The sequence below is a fragment of the Gadus macrocephalus genome, chromosome 1 (genome assembly GCF_031168955.1).
Source record: "Gadus macrocephalus chromosome 1, ASM3116895v1".
In the NCBI taxonomy this organism is placed as follows: domain Eukaryota; kingdom Metazoa; phylum Chordata; class Actinopteri; order Gadiformes; family Gadidae; genus Gadus; species Gadus macrocephalus.
This window is the reverse complement of record NC_082382.1, coordinates 3,442,751-3,464,227: the sequence shown is the minus strand read 5'-3', so window position 1 is coordinate 3,464,227 and position 21,477 is coordinate 3,442,751. Positions and strand designations below refer to the sequence as shown.

General features: G+C 44.6%; 2 protein-coding genes across 6 annotated transcripts in view; one reads left to right on the top strand and one right to left on the bottom strand.

Annotated features, from left to right (window-relative positions):
* Positions 1 to 1,884, top strand: part of LOC132466066 (solute carrier family 2, facilitated glucose transporter member 11-like) — a 29,920-nt gene extending 28,036 nt beyond the window's left edge. Inside the window, exons 8-12 of the mRNA XM_060063096.1 lie at positions 735 to 845; positions 958 to 1,059; positions 1,142 to 1,217; positions 1,305 to 1,432; positions 1,570 to 1,884. Of these exons, the coding sequence (XP_059919079.1) occupies positions 735 to 845; positions 958 to 1,059; positions 1,142 to 1,217; positions 1,305 to 1,432; positions 1,570 to 1,758 (606 nt within the window). The 3' untranslated portion in view covers positions 1,759 to 1,884. The remainder of the gene's footprint in view (positions 1 to 734; positions 846 to 957; positions 1,060 to 1,141; positions 1,218 to 1,304; positions 1,433 to 1,569) is intronic.
* patz1 (POZ/BTB and AT hook containing zinc finger 1) lies at positions 1,882 to 21,474 on the bottom strand. 5 transcript variants are annotated; one of them, XR_009527720.1, is made up of 6 exons: positions 19,750 to 21,473; positions 14,963 to 15,026; positions 14,699 to 14,870; positions 7,472 to 7,648; positions 7,170 to 7,232; positions 5,757 to 5,798 (listed from the first exon to the last, which is right to left on the bottom strand). XR_009527720.1 is itself a non-coding variant. In XM_060062968.1 (5 exons), exons 1-5 carry the CDS (start codon positions 20,970 to 20,972, stop codon positions 5,332 to 5,334), a joined length of 2,103 nt encoding a protein of 700 aa, XP_059918951.1. In that variant the 5' UTR covers positions 20,973 to 21,474; the 3' UTR covers positions 1,882 to 5,331. The 5 variants fall into 5 exon arrangements, 4 of the variants coding, with proteins under 4 accessions (XP_059918951.1, XP_059918960.1, XP_059918979.1 ...); XM_060062968.1 differs by lacking the exon at positions 7,170 to 7,232 and having other exon boundaries at positions 1,882 to 5,798; positions 19,750 to 21,474; XM_060062996.1 differs by lacking the exon at positions 5,757 to 5,798 and having other exon boundaries at positions 6,917 to 7,232.
* Positions 21,475 to 21,477: the final 3 nt, after the last annotated feature.

Here is a 21,477-nt window from a genome sequence, read left to right as displayed (position 1 = left end):
CCCGGAGTGTGCCAAGCAGTTACAGGGCCGCTTGGAAATGGTCCACAGATTCGCCAGACACCAAGCTCAGCAGGCAGGGGTTTGTCAGAAGCGATGCTATGACATGCACGCTAAGGGGCAGGACATCCAGGCTGGGGACCTTGCCTGGGTTTATTGACCTAAGAGGGTAAAAGGCCATTGCCCCAAGCTGGACAGCAAATTGGTTGGCCCCTGCTATGTGGTTGAGAGAGTTGGCGAGGTTGTGTATATAGTCAGACTCGTTCTCAGGGACGAGGAATTGGAGGGGGGGGTGTAGCGACCCAGCAGGACTATTAGGGGGATTGATGGGGAGTTTGTGGGGGGATGGAGTTGCCCTAGTTCGGCCTGATAGACAAGTTGGGATAGAGGGCGGGCACAGATAGTCAGTGTTTGGTAACGCCATATTGTTTTTGGCTCTCCTCCAACCCTTTAGTTAGTTGTACAGAAAGGATATCTTTGTATATAAATCTTTAATCTAAATCTAAATCTAAATCCTATATCTAAATCTACATCCTAACTCTAAATCTGCATTTTATATCATAATCTTGCATGTAAATCTAAATATTACATCTAAAGATAATCTTGTATACAAACCATCCCCCCCCCCCCCCTCTTAAAAAATGTTAGGCTACATATCCCTACAAAATAATTTTGTCACAGTCGACGGGCGCTATCGGCTCAACTTTATTATGTGCTGGTGTAACTTTAACTCTCAGCTGTACTTCTACGCCTTCGACATCTTCCGGGAAGCGGGTGTGGCGGAGGATAAGATGCACTACCTGTCCATCGGGATCGGGGCCACAGAGTTCGTGACCATATCGCTCTGTGTGAGTACTGCTCGTTCCTATACGCATGGAGGACCCCGCAGGCATGGAGGACCCCTGCGGGGTCCTCCATGCCCCTTCCTCCAGGTCCCTTGTTGACCGTGCTGTGGTTCAGTCCCTAGTGATCGAACGCGCCGGGAGGAAGAAGCTGATGGGCTACGGCTACCTGCTGATGGGCGTCACCATGTCCGTACTCATCGTCACGCTGTCCGTCAAGGTCAATATACAACAGTGGCTACTCCTTTGAGATGACAACGGTGTGATAGATGCTGTTTAAGACCTGTTCCTTGTGCCTGCAGGATTTGTATTCCTGGATTCCCTACGTCAACATAAGCCTGATATTCACGGTTATATGTATTTACGGACTTGGACCCTGTGAGTTATTTCCTGTTGATTATTCACCTGGTTTCTAATCATTGGATCGAGAAAGAAGTGTGAGAACAGCGTTGTGTGTTGTTCCAGCGGGGGTGTCCATGGCGCTGCCCGCTGACCTCTTCCTGCAGGCCTGGCGGCCCTCTGCTTACGTCTGCAGCGGCACCATCAACTGGGTGGGCATGTTCCTCATCGGGATGCTCTTCCCCTACATAGTGGTGAGCTGCTCTGTGTATAGAAACCTTTATGGATATCAAAAGGTTCTCCTAAATGATGCGAGTGTAATGTTAGTCGTTTTGTAGCTTTTCACTAGAGTAATGTGCATCACCATCTTTTCTCTCGTTTCCCCCTCTAGGGTGCAATTGGACAGTTTTGCTTCCTGATTTTCGTGGCCTACTGCATCTTCAGTTCGGCATTCATGCTGTACTTTGTGCCCGAGACTAAAGGGAAATCGATTATTGAGATTGCAGAGGCTTTTAACAAATTGAATTACAAACACAAGCACACAGAGAAGGAACCTAATATGCTTCAAACTCAATTTTAATAATGTAAAATGTTGTATTGTTTATTTATGCCATTTTATTTAAGGTAATGTATTTAAGAATTCCAAAGGAGAGGCTGCAAACACTTGGTTTGATTTCAAATAAAACAAGACCCAAGAAACAAGTTATTGACTTTTTTTACGCAAATTTATTTCATACCCACCTCTGTCCCAATAAAGAGACATGGGACTCAATAACAGAATACAAAAAACAATATCTATAGAAAAGTATGCTTGGATTGTATACGTCCAAAACACTTTGTTATAAACATGTTACATTTCGAAGACAATCTTGCTGAGCATGACGAAAAGAGGTTAAGTTAAAATGTCTGCATGTGCATGTGTTTCATACAAGAGTGTCTAAGCAAGTTACTGTATACGTTTGCCTACCCTCCGCAAAAAGAAACGTTTTTATCTGTTGCTGCTCACAATCAGTATTTTGAAGGCACTTTGCAACAGACTCCCCCCCCCAAAAAAAAATCACCTAGGCCTACAAAGAAAAAATTTAAAATAAATCACAGATTACACAAATGCCGAAAATGGCAAGCATGTCTTAAGGAAATCAAGGTATTTTAAATAGGTATTTCCCCATTTGAAAGCAACCTTTAATCCACAACTACAGGGAACAGGTAATAGTGCGTGGCAGCAGCAGACAGAATCAAATCAAAGGGAACAAATGGACAAAAATAATCAAGCCAACAGCACTTAGGAGTGCTGCCGACAGTGGTGGTTCTACGTCCACCTCGTGGCCCTACGGACTTCGATAGGGGTTTCAGTCCGTCTTTGCACAGCACCTTCGCAACAAGCAGGTGCGCCTCCAGCCATAGGAGGCGCCAATATGCAATTCCCCACACAATGTTATGATACATCATAGAAAACCGCTTCGCGGCACAGATGTTTTTTTCTTTTAAACTGCTCGTGGCGCCCCCCACGTGTTATGAAAGAATGGTGCCCCGGGCGACTGCCCGGTTCGCCCGTGCATAAACCGCCACTGGCTGCCAAAGCAGGAGCGATGAACAGTGGTCTGCCCATCACCAGATCAGACAGTGCTAGTGGAGCAGGAGCGATGAACAGTGGTCTGCCCATCACCAGATCAGACAGTGCTAGTGGAGCAGGAGCGATGAACAGTTGTCTGCCCATCACCAGATCAGACAGTGCTATTGGAGCAGGAGCGATGAATCGTGATCTGCCAACTCTCACCTGATCAGACAGTGATAGCGGAGCAGGATCGATGAACAGTGATCTGTCGCTAACACCTGGTAGCACAGTCTGTGGCCAACTCCAGTAGACACGTCAACCAAATGGCTATACATTTACATTCCTCTACATTATGGAGAAAAATAACAAAATAAATAAGTACAGGACTACTGAGGAACACTCATTTATATGTACATATATATGTATAGTTATATATGCCAGAGAACATGTGAATATTAAAGTATATACACTTTTTGCCCAATGCAATTTAGCCATAAATATATGCATAAGGAATTGAGCAATCAAAATGAACGTAAAGCAACTAGCAAACAGTTACAGAAACACGGACACAAAAGTAAGCTTATCCACAGTATACTCTTCTTTACAATGACATTCAGAGCCCAGCCTTCTTTTTCAATGACCCGCATCGTGAAAAAAAAAAAAAAAATCGTCTGATGCCATAGAGCTGATTTGTGTTAGATGTTCAATCATTCCCAATATAAGATTAACAAATACCTCAAACATACCCGGTCCAAAATCATCCCCACCCTGTTTGGTGTGACAATCAAAGGCATCATTTTAAATCTGATAAGTTAACCTCCAGTTGTTTCGTAGCCTAATAAATAAGATTGAGGCCTTACACAACTTGTGTAACGAAGTAGTATTGTATAGCCATTTTCATTCAATCATTGTTCATAAAAAGCAGTAGGCGACCAAGATAAAAAATATATATACATGGAGGGTAAAAAAAACAAGATTGCAAGCAAGTTAACCCAGCTGCGTTTAGAAAGAAAACGTACCTTAATATACTCTCCTCCAATTAAATTAACGTCTTGGCAAGGTAAAAGGCATATGATTATTTTTTGCTCATTTACATTCTGAAACAACGCTGTTACGACCAAGACACACTTTGATAGAGAGCCCTTGCACATTAAAAATAAGTTATCAAAAAATAAAGATGGTTGTGTGCAGCTATAAACCAACCCAACAGCCTTAACGTTAGGGCTTCATTTTAAATTAAGGATACATGCTGGTCTGTGGCATCAGTCACACAGATGGTTATTTCACAGACACACTAAAGTGGAAAGTTATCTTAATTCTGCAAAAAACACAACATTTTCACAATATAAAAAAAGAAAAGCTCTACAGAAAACTAACTGGGCACAAATAAATTACTAAAATATAATTATTTTCTCACAATTTATAACAATTACAACTGAAATTGGTCCCTGGTTAATATACAAAACTGTTGACGTTGAGGAGATGAGAAAGGTCTTGGTAAAACGTTTGAAAGGGATTTGGAAAGCTAATTTATAGCATCCTAGAGGCAAGTTTCCACACATTCAGTGAGACTGGTAGAGCATGATCACATTAAGTCTCTACTCAACAATCCACCTCGGAAACAGGTCAATGCAATAACGTAAATAACACCATGGTACATCTTAAATAGATCTACCAGTTATCGTTAAAGTCACGCTTTAGTACTTGAATAAGCATTATGCAATATAAATGTTACCCAAAAAGTCTGCTTGCATAAAAAAGAAGTTAAATGTAACAAGGTCACTGGTAGGCCGTGCTGGACTGCACCTTCACTTCATTTGCTGTTGAGGTAGCTACCTTCTTCAGATGTATACTGACTGTGGCTGGCAATAGGACTGAGCTATTCAACATTTAAGAACCAACATATGGCTTTGTTTTCACAAAAGGAACAACTTGTGGATGAATGGTTTGTTGAAGTTAAAAAAGAAATTGTGAATCAAGAAAAAGTATCCCACTGAATTGACTTGAGAATGTAACTGTGCAAACATACCATTCAACCAAAGTATGGTCATTATAATGTCTCCTGAAACAAGCAAAAATAAACGTAGGACTGTAAAAAAAGAAATAAATCCCTTTCATTGTTTTAACGCAAACGAGTCAATTTGCAGCCTTCAAAGCCAGTAAAAGTCAGAACCAACAAATAATGGACAGTATCATGAACTTCTGATAAATACTTGACTTCGAAGACTAATCCACCCCACATCGATCCAGACAGACGTGGCTGAGCGGGCTGGTGTAGAAACAGCTGGAGAGCTAGAGCTAGTCATCGTATTCAATACAAGCGAATCTAATGCAAGATCAAGAACAATGCGTCAGCTTTCTTTAAGCACTTTCACTACTCTGGAATGAAGGAAAAATAAAATCTCAATACAGCGCTATGACAAATAGATCATGACCAATAGTAACAAAGGTGAATGCACAGTGAGCAGTGCCATGAACAGCAGACAACAGTCAGTCTTGTGGCAGAACTATTCCCAAAAACAGAGGACTTAACCTCAACACAAGGGGTTCAGGAGAGTCCCCAGAAGTCGTGTCTCTCCCCGTTCCCCTTCGTTCAAATCACTTCCCTGCAAAGTCCAGTGCGCTCGGCCCCCCGTCGGGGTCCGCCAGGGACGAGGCGAAGGCCGACTGGACGATCTGAAAGCCGAACGACTCCAGCAGGGACATGTTCTGCTGGGAGGAGAAGGGGGACGGGGCCTGCGGGCCGGGGCCCGAGGGGGCCCTCGGCGGGCCCTTCTGGCCCTCGTGGACGCGGTGCTGATGCTTGTTGAGGTAGGACTTGGTGCGGAAGGCCTGACCACAGAGGCTGCAGGCAAACTTCTTCTCCACGTCGGCCCTGACCTTTGACCCCGAGGGGAAGGTCCTGTCAGCGGAGGAGGAGGGGGAGCCGTTGGAGGCCGGTGACGTCATCTCCACCTCGTCTGGGTCAGGCTTCTGCGGGGACTTGAGCTCGTCCCCATTGGTCAGCTCAGCGAATGAGGGGTCCGACTCCTCTGAGTCCAGGTGAGGACACTTCTCCGGTCGGTCTGAGGGGGAAGGCCGCCGTGGTCAGACAGACAGACAGACAGACAGACAGACAGACAGACAGACAGACAGACAGACAGACAGACAGACAGACAGACAGACAGACAGACAGACAGACAGACAGACAGACAGACAGACAGACAGACAGACAGACAGACAGACAGACAGACAGACAGACAGACAGACAGACAGACAGACAGACAGACAGACAGACAGACAGACAGACAGACAGACAGACAGACAGACAGACAGACAGACAGACAGACAGACAGACAGACAGACAGACAGACAGACAGACAGACAGACAGACAGACAGACAGACAGACAGACAGACAGACAGACAGACAGACAGACAGACAGACAGACAGACAGACAGACAGACAGACAGACAGACAGACAGACAGACAGACAGACAGACAGACAGACAGACAGACAGACAGACAGACAGACAGACAGACAGACAGACAGACAGACAGACAGACAGACAGACAGACAGACAGACAGACAGACAGACAGACAGACAGACAGACAGACAGACAGACAGACAGACAGACAGACAGACAGACAGACAGACAGACAGACAGACAGACAGACAGACAGACAGACAGACAGACAGACAGACAGACAGACAGACAGACAGACAGACAGACAGACAGACAGACAGACAGACAGACAGACAGACAGACAGACAGACAGACAGACAGACAGACAGACAGACAGACAGACAGACAGACAGACAGACAGACAGACAGACAGACAGACAGACAGACAGACAGACAGACAGACAGACAGACAGACAGACAGACAGACAGACAGACAGACAGACAGACAGACAGACAGACAGACAGACAGACAGACAGACAGACAGACAGACAGACAGACAGACAGACAGACAGACAGACAGACAGACAGACAGACAGACAGACAGACAGACAGACAGACAGACAGACAGACAGACAGACAGACAGACAGACAGACAGACAGACAGACAGACAGACAGACAGACAGACAGACAGACAGACAGACAGACAGACAGACAGACAGACAGACAGACAGACAGACAGACAGACAGACAGACAGACAGACAGACAGACAGACAGACAGACAGACAGACAGACAGACAGACAGACAGACAGACAGACAGACAGACAGACAGACAGACAGACAGACAGACAGACAGACAGACAGACAGACAGACAGACAGACAGACAGACAGACAGACAGACAGACAGACAGACAGACAGACAGACAGACAGACAGACACAAAGGTAGGAAAGATCGGAAGAGAGAACAAAATCAGAGAAGAAGTTGAGGGGAGAAAAGAGGCCTGAATTAGTTGAGGTTCTCTATGAATTGTTACGGTCATCACTCACACATCAAATACAACTCTCAATGCGGTTCACTTCAATCCAGCCGCAGACCGTCACCTTAAACATCTGAGGAGGCACCGCAACACAGGACAGTGAGGATCATGCCTTGAACCATGAGATGGGACACTGCCAAACTCCACACAACCAACACACATGTGCCAAGATGATTGTGATTTTGTGAAGCCCACTTTCATCTCCAATCGCTCGGCCCAAACCATTTGTGCAATGTGGACTGTGGCGTGCTCTACTCGTCCAATCGGTGAGCAGCTAACAGCATGCCCCGCCCCTCCGGCTGCTGGACTGACCTGTGACCGGCCCATGGAAGGGGAAGGCTGAGCGACACTCCCAGTAACAGGGGGGGGCACCCTGCAGGCCCGGGGCCGGGGGGCCGGGCTGGGCGTGACAGGGGGGTCCAGAGAGTCCGTGACATCCCCCCTCTGCCTCGGGTAAGGAGACAAGCAGCTGGTGACCGGCACACAGGTCTACCTCACGCCCGGGAGAGGGGGCGGTGGGGGGGGGGGGACAAAACAAGCCAGTGGAAACCAGAGAGAGGAGATTACCCCAAGTTCTACTTTAATGCATGTCTGTTTGCACACAGAAAGGCAGGCCAAGCCAACATGATTAGTTTGATCACATTCATGTTTTCTGCCATCGAAATGCTGTGACCTGAATATATGGGCAGATAGTTCAAGTTATTGGTCTTGATCTAGAGAATTTGCCTAAGCAAATGTTTAAAATCAATTTGTTTGGTCTGCACCAAATATTCAAGGCAACACATGCAATGCGCTGGCTCCCCCATGCAGCTCCATGGACAGACCAGACAGATGAGCACAGATCCTTGATTCCTCTGGGCATCAAGGATCTATAGCTTATATTCTCAGCCTTACTTTTGGATTCAGTCTTAAGAGTTTCCCGTTTCTCACAAGTGCCAGACCACTCTAGTCTATAGAGACATTAAGCGAATCAGGTTTCAATTCAATAACCAAAACGTGTTGTACCTAATCCATCTTTATTGGGGCCAAGTTCATTCTACCCCACCGGCATTTGTTGCTTGTTCCTGCAATTATGTCAAATTTAAGCTAGCTCTCAGCTTAAAATAACCTGTAGTAAATGCTGATCGACAGTTATTTCAATATTATCAAAATCACATACTTAAAATTATATATTCTACAATTAAAGAATGGTGGCAACTTGGCAAGCCCATACCTTTTTGTTTACAATAACGTACTGTTGACACTCCCAAAGCCCCCCCCCCCCCCCCTCAAACCAACAGCCAGCTATGCAAGTTTGTTTTCACAGTTGCACAGACAGTTAGTGTTGACTCTCTTGCACAGCTATTGAGTTTATTCAATAATGAAAGTCTGTCTCCTACTAATGTTGCACATTGCGACTTCAAGCACATAAAAAAAAGACAATGATAGGTCCTTCCATTACGTGCCAATACCAAACCACCACCCATGGCCGAGATTCCATCCGGCCTCATGCAACTACCACTTCTACGCTCTGCTGAAATGAGGAGGAAAGCTTCCTAATATAGTACTTTTGGGCGACATCCTTTATGCTTATTTTGATTTTCGTGACTAGGGACTCATTGATGATCAGGTGGCGTTCATCATGTTTACGCATCATTTACGACAACTTCCTGTACTGAATTCAAGTTTCTTGAATCAGACATGGCACACTCAGGTAAGATCAAGTTAAGTGGAAACATGCACAAGATGTTGAGTGAGGCCCAACGCCTGACCAAGTAATACACTAAAGACTGGAAAATGACCAGCACATCTGAGTAGCAGCTTATGCAGTTTGAACATCGTTTTATGTCCAAATGATATTCAACAGACACACAATAATCATTTGTAAAATAATTGCCAACAATGTTTGTAAAAACTATGCATTTTATATGTTTGTTAAAAGAATTGTCCAAAAAGAGAAAGATGCTTGTGGGTAAGGAACATAGATAACCTTACTTTAGGGAGGTGCTCAGGGTTTGATTCTCTAAAACATGTGTTTAAAGTGAACCTACTTTGTCAGATGGAGAGTTCTAGGAAGGAATGTTACAACCCCGGCAACTTTGTGATACTTTTTTTAGTACCGACGTTGTGTATTAAGTGTTATTATGAGCGATGTTGTATATGAAATGCACCACATACCGTGGTTCTGACACTCTAGAACAGACCTGGGCATTGTAAGGCCCCCGGGCCACATCCAGCCCTTTGGCCGTTTCTAACCGGCCCGCGTGAGGTCAGTGGGGAGTTCATAATCAAATGTAAATAACTGTATAAAAAATAAATAATAATAATAATGGAATACAACTGCACTGGTTTTATTATGAAGGCGATTTTTGTTGTTGCTTTTTTTGAAGCTTTGCTAGCCAAACTGCAAAAGCAACAAGGCTGTTTTACCAAGCGTTGCATATCCAGGGGTGCAGCAGCCAAGACCAGCTTTGTGATATCCCACAAAATCGCCAAAAAAAGTAAGCCATTTTCCGAAGGGGAGTTTAATAAAGAGTGTTTGGTGGACTCTTCTGCGCTATTATGCCCAGAGAAAAAGCGGCGTTTGAGAAGCGTAACGAGAAGGATTGAGGACATCGCGGGAAACCTGGAGATTCAGCTGCAAAGTAAAGCAGACAATTTCAAACTTCTCTCTTTGGCACTGGACGAGAGCTGTGATGCCTGCGACACAGCCCAGTTACTCCTTTTTATATGTGGGATAACGAAAGACTTTGAGGTAACGAAGGTGCTGGCAGCAATGCAGTCAATGAAAGGGACGACGACTTGGAGTGATTTGTTCACTGAGGTAAATGCCTGTTTTGACCAGCTGGGACTTAAATGGAACAAACTGGCATCTGTTAGAACCGATGGGTGTCCAAAACTGACAGGAAAAAATGTCTGACTTTTGAAACGGATGCAAGATAAAGTGACTGAAGTGACCTCAGAACTGAAAATGGTATTTTTGCATTGTATTATACATCAGAATGTGTTGTGTAAGTCAGTGCTAAAACTGAAGCATGTTATTGATGTTATAACTAAAACAGTTAACTTCACCAGGGCAAGAGCATTAAATCACAGGCAGTTTGTGTCACATTTAGAGGAGAATGAAAATGAACATGGTGACATAGGAAGTTGCAGTTTCTCTCAAGCCAGTTGGAGGGTAAAATTCTCACCCACATGCAAACCCTGAAAGAAGCCCCACCACAAACTGATCATCTCCACAGGTAATAATCCATGTTACTGGCACTGCATGGTGAGTTTTCAAGGCGATTCAAGACAAAAAATAAATAATTGAGGGTGAGATGCAAATGATTTCTTCCCCCTTCACTTGCAGTGTAGACAGTGCACCTAGCGATATTCAGCTCAAACTCATTGACCTGCAGTCAGATATAGTGCTGTCAGAGCACTTCAAGTCGGTGTCACTGCTGGATTTCCATTCTTCTCTCAAAGAGGAGAACTTTCCACACATGAGGAGGCATGCTCAGACGGTGTTTGTTCATATTTTAAGAAACATTTTCAGTGATGAAGTTTAACTAATCAGGATGCAGATCTTCTCTCACTAATGATCATCTGTCAGCTGTCCTGCGCATATCCACCTCAAACAATCAACCTGACATCAGTGAACTTGTTCAAGCCAAGCACAGACTAGATTTCTCACACTGAACAAGAAAAAAAGACCTGAAAAACAGCTAATGGAGTAGTAAAACTAAAAACAAAAAGATAATAACACAATTGCTTTGAGTATACTGTTCAAATAGTGTTTATGTTGTCAACATTATGTTGTCATTTTTTACTATGTCTGCTTCAGTTTTTCATTTGAAGAAAACATGGCTAAATTTGTAATTACGCTGCAAATGAAATAGTAATAACACTTTATAAAGTTCATTTAATGCTGCTCTTTGAAAAATGTTAAAAACAAGCACATTTTTTCACAATTGCTTTTGTGGATGTTGATTAAATACCAACATAACTGCATTTTGTACCATGTCTGCTTTATTTTTTTCATATTCTTATCATAACATTTACTCTTACCAGTCACAGCTTATCAAATACCCTACATTTTACTGCTTTTTATAAAGAGATCAAATTAATATTGAGCTGAATTGAATTTAGCCTATTGGTCCGGCCCTCCACAACAGTCCCTGTTTCTCATGTGGCCCTTTGGGAAATTTAATTGCCCACCTCTGCTCTAGAAGCTAGAAGCTGACACTGTCAGAGAAGCTCAACCCTCTCTCGGATACTGGCATCAAAACAAACTGCTCAGACTGGACCAATTTAAGAAATGGTTGCCGCATTAGTCACCTAGACCCAAAATATGGGATATTAGCCTGGCCTAGCCAGACTAGCCAAGGTATGTACCTAACCATGACCTTTTTGTACCGGTACACCCAAACAAAGATATTTTAGGTTAAAATAAACAATGACTAAATTAAACAAGAAATGCTCCAAAATGTTTGTAATATGGCAGAACTGATGCTAAATGTTGTTTCAGATAGTTTCTGCAACTCCCAACAATAACAAAAGGTTCATAGAAAATGAGGTGAAAGAGCCATCTCTTACTGCTAACTATAGCTACTGAATATCAACGACAGCCCAAACCCAGTCAATCCCTGGTGAAACATCTGCATAACTGAATTAGGTCCAAATGTACAATGCTCATTTTAGTCATGAACACAGGCTACTAGCTCCATGCAAATACCCAATCAGATTAAACGGTTGGAGAGCAAGCATGAGGCTGACTTCACAGGTCCAAGAACCTCACATTGGTGAAGATCCACGTCACGACTCAAGACACAAAGCTGGTTTTTGCAGAGCTGCCATCATTCACACTTCCACTGTAACGGACACAAGGGGGCAGTAAAATGTTTCCAACCCCAATCTATCAATAACCTGAGAGCAAATCTGGAACGGAACACAATATTGACTGTGCTCCATTATAGACATGTGGAAAATGTTATACATTCACATGGAAAAGAATGTGCCAAAAAAAAAGGCATTTTGAAAACCAGTTGGTGCATTGCCACCAACTCAAGAAGACATGTTTGACTTGTTTTGGGCTTTCATATACAAAAACCAAACCCTACGGCCATGCCCCACTCTATCACTCAGCCATTCCTTGATGCAAACTCCTTCCTAGAAGTGCGGTGTGTTGCTCAGCCTCGGGACTGCGGGTCCCGGGCTCCTAGCGTGTGGTCTGAGTAGTGACGTGGACCTTTGCAGACATGCAGGACACAGAGTGGTGGTTTGGTCTTAAGCAAGCAGCTTAAGCACCCCCCCCCCCCCCCCCCCCCCGCCCCGCCCCGCAGTGAGCAGCAAAGCGGATGAGCGGCGAACACACAGGGTGGCCGACAGCTTGCCTTCGACGGAGCACGGGCGTCCTGAGAGGTAGGCGTGGCCGTTGGGAGTCTGGGCCCCCCCCCCGGGCCCCGCGGGCGGGGGGACCAACACCAGAGCGTGGTGGGCTTTAATGTGCACCTTAAGGTACGAGGCGGTGGAGAACCCTGGGGACCGGGAGGGGGAGAACAGGAGGAACAACACAAGGAATAGGAGGCTGAGTGGGTGTGGTCACCTGGCTCCACGGCATCTCAGCCAATCAGAGCTACGATCAACACACTTTTTGGTTTGCAATTTCTCCGGCCCGCCATTTAAAGTAAATGTTGTGTGTATGGAGGAAATAAACTTTGGAGAAGTTTCTTGGTCGGTTGGAAGATTTGTGAGCCAATGTTCAAATGGCTTCAGAACACATGTATGTGCTGATGTTAGGCAAGTATTGATACCTTATGATTGAGCTGCAAAAACCAGTGACAGATACATTGTTCAGATTTTCTTTTTGATCCCCAACTTGGACGGATAGGAATAGTTACGGATTAAAACAGGGTTTGGATAACCAGAGCTCTGCATTACATGTCTTCCATTCCAGACCTACAGGAATTAAGACTTTCGACCGTTATATTACACTTCTTAACTGGTTATAAAGAGTTGACGGATTAGAATAAATATACTATGAAGAATGTACTATACAAGTACTTTGGTAGTATTTTAATCATTTAAGTGGTAGTGATAATCCAGTCCAAATGTTAGTCACGGAACAGATAATTGCTACCCAATAACCACCCTAGCAGAAATGTCTATCCAACTATTCTAAAGGGCTTGTAATAGAGTGGCGAAGTCCCGCCCCTTCCGGTAGAGCCCATGGGACCTATGACATCGAAAAATATGAATGGGTTTCAATGGAGAGAAAGTATTCTGGTCACAGTCTTTATATGCCCCTGTTAAACATATGTTGTTTGTGGATTTAAATGATCATTTTTTATGCAAAGAAAACTAAACATCTTCGTGAAGAAGTTTGATAATGTTAGGTTTTTGCCAAGGGGAGGATAAAAGCATCAAAAGAGGTGAAAACCATTATAAATTGGGGCATGTGCAGAGTTTCAGTTATGCCGATGGGGAGATTGTCGGTCTTGTCCACGTCAGACGCAGGGAGCGTGACGGCACATACGAGACATAGTCTTTCTCATTGTGTTTTCTCTACAGCATTTAACTGAACAATTGAACAATAAACGGTCAAACTCTTGACATGAAAAATTATCATTTAAATCCCACAAACAACATATGTGTAATCCGGGGCATATCAAGACTGGGACCAGAAGATAATTACTTTCTCTCCATTGAAACCCATACATATTTTTTGATCTCATAGGTCCCATGGGCTCTACCTGAAGGGGCGTGACATCGCCCCTTAATCGCCAACAGGCTCAAGTTATATTCTGTCATCATGGAAAGAACCCCTGCAGAGAAATTAAACTAAAAGTTTCCTGACCTTCGCCTGATTGTTCTGTTTGTTCTTGTGTCGAACCAAGGCTGAAATCCCGTTGTTGCAAGATATACCCCTATTACAATCTCAGCTCTTTAACAACTCTTTTAAGAATCTTAAAATAACCCAAAACTATGCTTTCTCTAGTCAAACACCACAAGCTCTGCTCTCTCCAGCACTCTCTCACGTCTTTCCCCGTTCTCTTCCTCAAACAACTCAACTCTCGCAAGTGAGACTTGGTTGGACACAATAACAAACAGACCGAGGTCAAGCCAAAGGTAAAAAAACAAAGTTGTATTTCCCTGTCAGGATCCTTCCCGTAATGATGGAACATGATCGGAGCCCGTCAGTGACAAAACCAAGTGCATTAAGAGGATGTGCATTAACAGGGCACTATTGCCTCTAAGGATTACTTTGCAGCCAGTTCGATGACAGTTGCAGCCTTCTTCTTCTCTTATTTAATACTGGACCAAATAAAAAAAAATAAAACTTGCCCCCATGTGTCCCTTAGACTCAACATTACCAGAAAATAGGGTCCAGGTTAGATAAATGACAAGTGTAAAGTTGTTCTATTTAGTTGACTCTGTACCTCTTGCCGACTAGTTTGCCCCTTGCAGGAAAAGCTCTGGAGGTTGAGCACACCTGGCAGGGGTGATCACACGGACTCAGCCTGTCATGGCTCTCAACAGCTTCACCGACGGAGAGAAGGTGACCAGTGGGCCGCTCACCTTTGTTGCAGATGCCGCAGTAGTTGTGGGTCCCCTCACTGTGCTTCTTGAGGTGGTCCGTCATGTAGGCGGCCCGCAGGAATTTGCCACACACCTTGCAGGGGATCTTGTCCTCGTGGCAGGCCAGGTGCGACCGCAGCCGGTCCCGGGTGGCGAAAGAGGCGTTACAGATCTGGAAGACCGAACCGGAACGTCTACAACTACAACATCGCTATGGGCCTCAAACGTAAGACGGTATGTTAAAGTAATGTCTAAAGTCCTCACCTGGCATTTGTGGGGTCTCTCCGTGGTGTGAACCTGTTTTATGTGTCCGTTCAGATGGTCTGGTCTGGGGAGATACAGACACACACATCATTCAGCACCCCGGGGTTCCGGCTTGGATATCGTGTAACAACGGCATGTGGTTTTGCCTTTATCCAACCTCACACACAACGGGGCTGACGCAAGGAAACGCCTTCCGGCCGTAAGGAAACTTCGTCCCTCTGATCACTGAGAGCTGCTTCACTTCTCTATCCCTTCTAACGCTTAGCAAGATGATAAAGTAGATTGGAAGTTTTTACGCACATTGACACCTCCCTCTATGAACAAAATGTTTTCGAACAAAGTGTCATGTCAATTATTTAAATAATGTATCGTTTAATAGGTTATAGCATTGTAGGGGAAAATGGCCTAGTACATACACAGTAGGATATAGGTGGGGTAAGTCAAGATCCCACTGTAGAGATCAGTCGGCACCCCCATATCATATACAATGAATATAACAGTAACTAATAATAATTCTAGTTATATATGCCCCCATATAACTACTTGTTTACTTCGATAAAGGTCCAGCTGGAGATGAGCTGTCCCATCAGCAGGGGATGAATTTGTCGGTACAGTGCACTTTTCTGTTGCCTATCTGTGTTTGAACTGTTTTTAGATTGTGCATCGCAACCTCGGCTCTCAATGACCGCCTCGATTCTGTAAGATAGGAGTGCAGGAACTCCGTCCCCAGGGGAGAACAGATCGTTCAGCTATGCAGCATACTGACGGTTTGGATATGGTGTTTACCCATAGCCACATGCATTATTATTCAAAAGGTTTGATCCCTAGCAGGGTGTAAGCTGTAATAGTACCATGTCAGGAAGTCATTTACCTGGTGCGATATTTACATTGAGGAAATTACCAAATGTACAAAGACGATTTTATTTGTTTTGCGTTATTTGGTTGATTTACTTACTAATTTCTGTTCTCACTTGTTTCTAGAAAATGGTAATGATTAATTTAATTTTTACTTACAGCATGAACAGTCAAGCCATAACATGATTTGGCTCTGTACATGCTGCAGACAAATTACAATCAAATGTGGTTTGACTATAGTTATCACATATTACAGAAATAACTTACGGTACATAAAATATATAACTACCATAACCAATATACAGTATGTACAGGAAGGAGGTGTCTTTACTATGGATTATAGCCACAGGTTAGTGATGGCTGAGCGGCTGTAAATTTCAAAGACACCCACACAACTAACAAAGAATCATAACACTATAATGTTGGTGTAATTTCATGCAGTGACAATCATTTTTAACAGTTTAGAATTTCATACATATTGTGGGAGTATTATTTGGCCATATTTTATATTGGACAGCAGCACATTTGCATATTCATTTTGCCGCTGAAATGATTTTTGACAGTTGGCAATTTGACTTGATTTTGCTTTTAGAGCTAAATTTCCCATTTGTATCAGTTATTTGTTACAATGTGTCTATGTGTCGGAGACAAAGTTACACGTTTTATATCACTGTGCCAGGACTTTATTTAGGAAACAATTTCAGATTAAAACAGGCTTCTAAAACAGATCGACTACTTTGCCTTCAAGTGATGAATGAAGAATAGATGCAAACCAAAATTAAGCATTAGTCACTGTTCCAGGGCCCACAATCCTTCTCAGCAGATACCACATCACTAGTCCAGGAGCATTTGGAGCTCTAACGTCGCTTCAGACGTCCACACGAATCCTAACACGAAACCGCATAGGTCCGGTTTTATTTGAAACCACCCTGGGACCATGGACCTATTAAAGAACATGGTTTATTATCTGCCTAATAACATGGTTATTAAAGACTCCCTCCAGGATTTCGCGGGCCTCTTTTGAGATTGTTGCAGCCTAAAATGCCTGATGTTGCGTGAGCTTTTCCAAAAATTTGTGATGAAAGTTGCTGTGTTTTTTAGCGATTACAATGAGAGAGGAAGTGAAAGTTGCGATTTTCCTGATGCTAAATATTAAGTTATTACTGAAAAAACAGAACAAAAACACTGAGAAAGGGACCTATGAATAATTGATTCTTGATTCTTTCCGCGCTGGCAATTGACTTGGATGCAACAGCCTGTGTCATAGTGATCTGCCTCATCGTCTGACGTCCTGCTTGCAGTTCTTCAGTTCTGTAGTTATGTTTCGCGGTGGCAAAATGCTTATCAACGGAAGATGTATGCTTATGTTCCACCACAATGTTGCATGCAGTGCAAAATAATTTTCCCCCGCTTTCATGTAGAATACCAGGATACTGCTTTTTGCGATCTTTCGCAGTTATTTTGGTCGGCAAGTGTGAAACGTTGGACATGTACATGCTGCATGAATGCTGGAATCGCTTGAACGTAGTAAACACGGAAGTAAGGCGGAAGGTAGTTTGTCGACGTCAGTTCAAGACGACGCCACTGATTGGTCAAATTTGCGGGATAGTTGAGATGGTTGGTTAAAATTGTGACACCGCCCTGAATTTGCGGAGATTGGTTGATGTTGCGTTGAAGTTGCAAATCGCAACATCGCGAAATCCTAGAGGGTCTGATTAAAGACACGGTTTCGCAAAAAAATCGGCTCCGGGTGGACGGGACCTGAAAGACATGCACTTTGGGAGATACACCCACGGATGACCATAGATGCGAGGCGGATTCACGAGTGTCACGTTTACTTTAGGTGGATGTTGGAGGTTTACTTTCTGGTTGATGTTGATGGATATTGCACAGATACATCTAACTATGAAACTACTTCTTCGAGTTTAACTCCCTCTGCATCAGCAACGGCTAGTCGGCGAACATCAGGGTGAGTAGAAAGGGACATTTGTTGAACTTCTGTTTACAAACCCGCCGTGGTTTAATTAGCAGCCTGGAAACATAGATCTGTGATATCGTCTGAGTAATAGTTTATACACTTTATGGTTGGAGTGCTAGCTTGTGGAAATTGACATGACAGGGGCTATCGGAGGGTTAGTCAGTTTTAAGGCTGCCAGCCATGTATTAAGGGCTGGTTTCCTATTCAAAGGTAGCCTGTGGAAATGTATGATTACCCCAGCTGCCTTGGCCCTATATAATTCATTACTGCAGCCAGGGGCAATGCAATAAGATGATCCTCCTGTAGCCCTGGTTGTTTGCTTTCCCGTAGCCATTTCAGCGAGCCTTAGAGCCTGACTCATTATCTGCTAGAGCCAAAGAGTAGGAGTAGGTTACCATGCCAGTGACGTAGCTGATTGTTGAAATCCAACATGGCGGCGCCCTGTAACACTTTCACCGTACAATTGAATCCCTTTTAGCAAGTTCAGCCATTTTTTGTTATTGTACCAATGAGAAGGTAGACAATACATCTGTTATATCAACTAAACTTCAAATTTCAGTTCATTTCGTCTTTAAAGTTAGGCATTTAGATTCAGGTCATTCGTTAAATAATGTTATGTACTCCGACCATTATCAACTGTCAAGGGAGTGGATTTTAGGAAAGGAGCGGCACGGCAGTGAATATGGCTGAATTAGACCTTAAAGGCACCCAGTGCAACTTTATGTAAACATTCAATGAAAAATAAACATTCAATTTCTAGTCTTTTTTACACGTAGTAAGTTTCAATAACTCCATACCATTGCATATCGACATTCAAGGAGCAAAGATGAGACGTCGTTGTGTGGTGAGAACTGATAGAAAATCGTAAACAACAACAATCGCCGGTGGGGAGAAGCCATTTTTCCATTGACTGGAAGCCTGCTTTATTTATTGTAGGTTACAAAAAATAAAGAAAATGGCGGCATTGTTGTTGTTATCGATTTTGTATCAGTTCTCACCACACAACGACATCTCATCTTTGCTGCTTAAAGGCACCCAGTGCAACTTTCGAGGCTTAAAAATAAACATTCAATTTCTAGTCTTTTTTACACGTAGTAAGTTTCAATAACTCCATACCATTACATACCGACATTTAAGCAGCAAAGATGAGACGTCGTTGTGTGGTGAGAACTGATACAAAATCGATAACAACAACAATGCCGCCATTTTCTTTATTTTTTGTAACCTACAATAAATAAAGCAGGCTTCCAGTCAATGGAAAAATGGCTTCTCCCCACCGGCGATTGTTGTTGTTTACGATTTTCTATCAGTTCTCACCACACAACGACGTCTCATCTTTGCTCCTTGAATGTCGATATGTAATGGTATGGAGTTATTGAAACTTACTACGTGTAAAAAAGACTAGAAATTGAATGTTTATTTTTCATTGAATGTTTACATAAAGTTGCACTGGGTGCCTTTAAATGTCGGTATGTAATGGTATGGAGTTATTGAAACTTACTACGTGTAAAAAAGACTAGAAATTGAATGTTTATTTTTAAGCCTCGAAAGTTGCACTGGGTGCCTTTAAACATGGTTTTGTGAAATACGGAAGAAAATCCTTTCCAGCCTAATTAGATCGAAAGGATTTAATTAGGATGGAATGGATGGATCCAATTAGGATCCTACTCCCTCTACTGAAATGTACCTGTAATTGTCATACAGCCACTCTACACAGATGCATAGTTATTGGTGGCGTTATGGCACAAACCCACTCATCTAAACAGGATACCACTCCTCTATGAAGGCATAGTCATATGAACAGCAGAGTGCTTACTAAACGAGTAACCCCCCTTACTGACATCTACAAACAAGTGACATACAGTGGATTACGCTGGAGATGACCTCGAGTTTGGTCCCAATCATGGGTGGTGGAACTGTACACTACTAGATGATTTATGAGAACACCACTCACCTCGAGAACCCCTTCCCGCAGCTCTGACACACGTAGGGCTTCCCCACGGACCCGTCGTGGGATCGGACATGGTACGACATCCTGTCCTTCCGCTTGAACCGCAGGCCACATAGGTGGCACTCGTATGGCTTCTCCCCGGAGTGGGAGAGCTTGTGTCGGTTCAGGTGATACACGTCCCGGAACACCTTCCCGCAGATGTCACAGCCGACGTGTCGTCTGATCCTCTCCCGCTTGCGGTGGGCGTCCGAGGCAGCGACTCCTCCGGGCGACCCCCCGCCGTTCTCCTCCATTAGACCCGGGTGCGATGCCGGACCGAGACCGCCCTCCGGAGAGAGGCTCTCACTGACATGGTTCACCGCGTTCGAGGCTCCATGCTGCGCTTCGTGGTTCTTCAACCGGGAGGCCTCTGTGAAGGCTTTCCCGCAGGACCCGCAGGGGAACAGCCGGCTTTCTTTGGCGGGGCTGTGGTTGAAGTGGAGCGGCTCCGTCGCCCTCTTTGGTCCGCCTCGGTTCGTCTTTGACCCCGGGGAATTGGTGTCCTGAAACGGGTTCCCTGACACCTCCGATGAGGGGGGTGTCGACACGTCTTCGACGGGATGCAAAACCGGCATCGGGGATTCGGTATCGTCTTCCAAAAGTGCCACAGTAGTGTTGTGATTTCCGTCCACATGTCCGTTGTTCGCAAAGCGCAGATCGTTGATCCCCGTCCCGTTCACCAGGTCCTGCTGGGCCCCGGGGAACCCCGACTCAACAGCCCCCCCCGGGGCCTGGAACAGACTGGCCTCCCCCCCTCGGGAGGTGGGGATGAGGATCTGAACGTTGGACTGTTTTATGACCTCCTGGCAGATCTCGAGAACCGATCGCATGAGGAGGAACTTGGCCGCCGTCATCAACTCGGGGAAGCACTCCAGTCGCACCACGATCCTGGAGGTGTAAGCGAAGTCCAGGATGTCTCGGAAAACTTTAGGGCTGATCGTGTGCATCTCTAGCTCCTTGGCGTCACCTTCGCTCTCCGGCTGACAGCTGAACACCGACTCGAAGTACTCGCTGCATGCGGCGAGCACCGCTCTGTGCGCCGGGAAGCTCTCCTCGCCGACGCGGAGCACCACGTCGCAGAACCGGCCTCCATCTTCCCGCTGCGCGTTGAGGTTGTGGAGCATCTCGGCGCTGTGCTGACTCACCTGGTAGGTGTACGAGGGCTTCCAATCCGCTACTTTCTCCATGTCAAATCATCCGATAGCATCGGTGTGTAGTACGACCGTACGGAGAGAAACGGGTGACCGCGGACAATAGACGGGTGAAGCGGATTAATAGTCCCCTTCGCGGTGTAGCATCGAAGCGTTAGCAACGGCGGGGAAAGATGGCAGCCCCCCAGCTTCCTGTGAACTCTGACCCCGGTCGCTGTACGGTAGAGAGGCTGCACAGACGATACAAACATGCGCATCTGGGGATGATTTTTCAGAAACTTAACTTAAGTTCAGAAACCCACCCTGGAGGTGGTATACTTGTCAACGTATCGTCTTCCTGGTCCAAGGGGAAACATCATGCCCCCAATGGTGCAAAGCCGTGTACAGCTGTTGGTGTCTACATGTTTGCAACCGTCAATATTGGGGTATATTATAGGAATAGACCATCTCCTTCATAAACCTTGCCAACCGCGCCATTTGTCAAATTTAAGGCATAGGGCTTTAAAGCTCAACATTATACAACGCAAGTTTACAGCTATGA